This window comes from Limulus polyphemus, unplaced genomic scaffold (assembly GCF_000517525.1).
Source record: "Limulus polyphemus unplaced genomic scaffold, Limulus_polyphemus-2.1.2 Scaffold185, whole genome shotgun sequence".
Classification (NCBI taxonomy): domain Eukaryota; kingdom Metazoa; phylum Arthropoda; class Merostomata; order Xiphosura; family Limulidae; genus Limulus; species Limulus polyphemus.
The window spans coordinates 435,360-438,355 of record NW_013665795.1 but is presented as its reverse complement, the minus strand read 5'-3'; the positions used below and the strand labels follow the sequence as shown (position 1 = coordinate 438,355).

General features: G+C 33.2%; 1 protein-coding gene across 1 annotated transcript in view; it reads right to left on the bottom strand.

Moving 5' to 3' along the window:
- Nucleotides 1–2,996, bottom strand: part of LOC106478148 (netrin receptor UNC5C-like) — an 84,336-nt gene that overhangs the window by 3,985 nt on the left and 77,355 nt on the right. Inside the window, exons 14-15 of the mRNA XM_022381688.1 lie at nt 2,325–2,471; nt 1,321–1,491 (exon numbers count right to left, since the gene is read on the bottom strand). Of these exons, the coding sequence (XP_022237396.1) occupies nt 1,321–1,491; nt 2,325–2,471 (318 nt within the window). The remainder of the gene's footprint in view (nt 1–1,320; nt 1,492–2,324; nt 2,472–2,996) is intronic.

Sequence of the window (2,996 nt, the reverse complement as noted above, 5' to 3'; positions counted from 1 at the left end):
GGGGGGGGGGGGGGGAATGTTCATATTAATCAGTGGTTAGAATTTTTCATGCACAAGTTAACGGTATGGACCTTAAAAATTAATTTTTGTTTTGTAAGGTTACGAGTTCCAGTGATGACAGAATTATGCAGTGTGCTAATTTATGAAAGTTTCGAAGTATTAATTAGAGCAGGTTTGCTCTACTAAGACATATCATTTTTTAATGCATTTGATAAAGCTACGATGCTGGGTATTTCACTGTGAGGTCGCTTTTTCTTATGCATGAATATCAAGTTTCAGAAGTCACGAGGATGTCATATGATGTTAGCAGGTTATGAATATTGCAATCGCTCCATAAGACAGAAAATTTTCACGATTATAGACAACATGAGATTTAAACACCGCCCGGAAATAAGAGCGCTCATAACAGTTTTGTTGCGCACATCTTATGAGTTTGGCACATATATTAAAATAATATTGGATATGCGTTAAGACACTGGTTTGTTCTAAACGATCATTCAGATGAGGGAAGCACACTTAACCTTTCGCTTCCTAGGTTCACTGATTTTTATTTGTATTGAAAAAAAAATAACAGAAAAGTTATTGTTTTTAATTTAACCATAGTAATGTCCTAAGTATATATAACATATAAGAAACGTACACAGAAAATTTTCGAAACTTTTGAGAATTCCTGAAGCATTCACTTGTCTCGTTTATAGTTTAGCAGCCCATAGAGATGTTCTTAATGTGTGTGTGTGTTTTTTTTGTGTGTTTTTTCTTGTAAAGGGTCAGTAGGGAATAATAAAGGTTTGATAAGTAAAAGCACTTTGTATATAAAAGTATATAATATAGGTGAATATGCTAAAGTTATATCTATATACGACACTAATTGTGCAAAAGACCAGTTTCGCTTGCCCGAAACTGTATTTTAAAGACATTTTGGCACCATTCAAGAGAAACAAACTTCTTATTTTTTGGCAATTTTAAAACCTAGAACTAATTTATGGCAACCGTCCAAGCTGTAAATGATCTTTCGGGTTCTCACACATAAACTAAATCAGCTAATTAAGGTTATGTTCAGCAGTAATTTCAGAAATGTTTCTCGGTTGATGTAAAAATTATTAGTTCTTTTCATTCATACTTACGACGATATTTCTTCATTTCTACGTCGCTTTGAAAAGACTTAGCTTTTTTTTAATATCGTTAAAGAAAGTCCACGTCATGAAATATGACATTTCAATTTGAATTCACTCTAGATTCTGTGCACAGGGGCTTTTAGGTTTCGTTAATTGAACACACTAATGAATCAATTATATCTTAAGAGTTACCGTGTGGACTTACGTCACGAAGGTCTGTATTGATTCGTAGTAACTGGCGATGTGCCTGGACTCCTCGTTGGTAAACCAAAATATGACAGCGTATTTTTTGAAGCGAACGGTCAAGGTGCTCCAACGTGAAAGAACAATGGAGTTGGTTTTGTCTGCCGCTCCAGACGTGTTGAAATGGAATTTCCTATGCATGATGAAATGCAGTTATTAATCATTTCAGAGAAAACCATACAACTATAAATGTATCTTATAAAGTGTAATTTTAAAATACTACTACTAATAATAGATAATGATAGATACGGAAAAAATACAATAACATAAATACTGCTTAAATTAACGAAGTTATGAAATATGTTACTAATGGGTTAATTCCAATGGAAAATAAAATAATACCCAGAATTCTCTAAGGAAACGTACAAATTCACTAAACACCGACTGTAATTCACATTTGAAAACTGGTTTACAACTTCGTCAACAGGTTGTCAACACCGCATTGAAAATGTAAACGTACGAGGATTTTAAGTACAAAGATAAAAAAAATTCAAAACTCAGAAATTAAGACAAACAAATTAGGTATGAATTTGAATTGGAATCATTTTCTTATTCTTTGTTATTTTACTTTTTTATTATTTGTTATCCTTGTTTTTGTTACTGTCAAAAAATATCCTGATAAATCCCTTATATATCTGTCCATAAGTCTTCTGGGATCAAGATTATAATTTTGAACTTTACATATAAATTGATATTTTTTAAACCACACACCCACACCTACAATTTAAATCTCTTATGAAATGTCAAGTTAAGTTTCTGTTCAAAATATCTGTTTAATGAAATGAGTTCACACTTTGATATGCAACATTAAAATGAGTGTCCAGGAGAATCTCATACTTCCAAATTTATAACATAGTTTTAATACCTGCTCCTAATATTCAGCCCAATTTTATGTTAATGTTAAGGGGCACACGCAGTCTTTGCTAATTCACTCAAAACTCAGTCGTTAAATCCAAGAGGACACACCTGATAATTAGCCCCCGGTTTGCACCTCCAGCCTGGGCCTATGTCCTCAAGACACAAACAAAGGTTCGAGCCTCCATCTTGGAACCACATAGGCTTGGGAGTGTCTAATAACTTTCCTCCCAAGTTTTTCTCAACTCCAACTACGCCCTAACAACAACAACAACAAAAAAAAAAGAAAAATACGCAAATGAATAATTATTATTGTAAAATATATAATTATTGTTTATTTGAAGTTAAACACAAAGCAACGCAATGGGTTTTCTGTGCTCTGCCCACCACGGGAAACGAAACTCCGATTCTAGCGTTGTAAGTCCGGAAACATTCCGCTGCGCCACTGGGAGACATATTTAATTATATGTAATCATTAATAAACAACAATTCTTTACTTAAACTAGTGAACTAAAGCGAGTAATATGATATAATATGTAACACTGAATTTGAGCTTAAAATTAAATCTACAAGGATTAAATTACGATTCAAAAAAACTGCAGCTAAGATATTAACAGCTTTATAATTAGTGTTCGTTTTATAATATACCACTATAGTATGACAAAGTTTTATCTTCGTAAAAATCTTTCTTCTCCCATTGGAAAATATCCCCGTCCCACCCTTTCAGCCGTGGGGGCGTTATAATGTGACGGTCAATCCCTCTATTCGTTGGTAAAAGAGTAG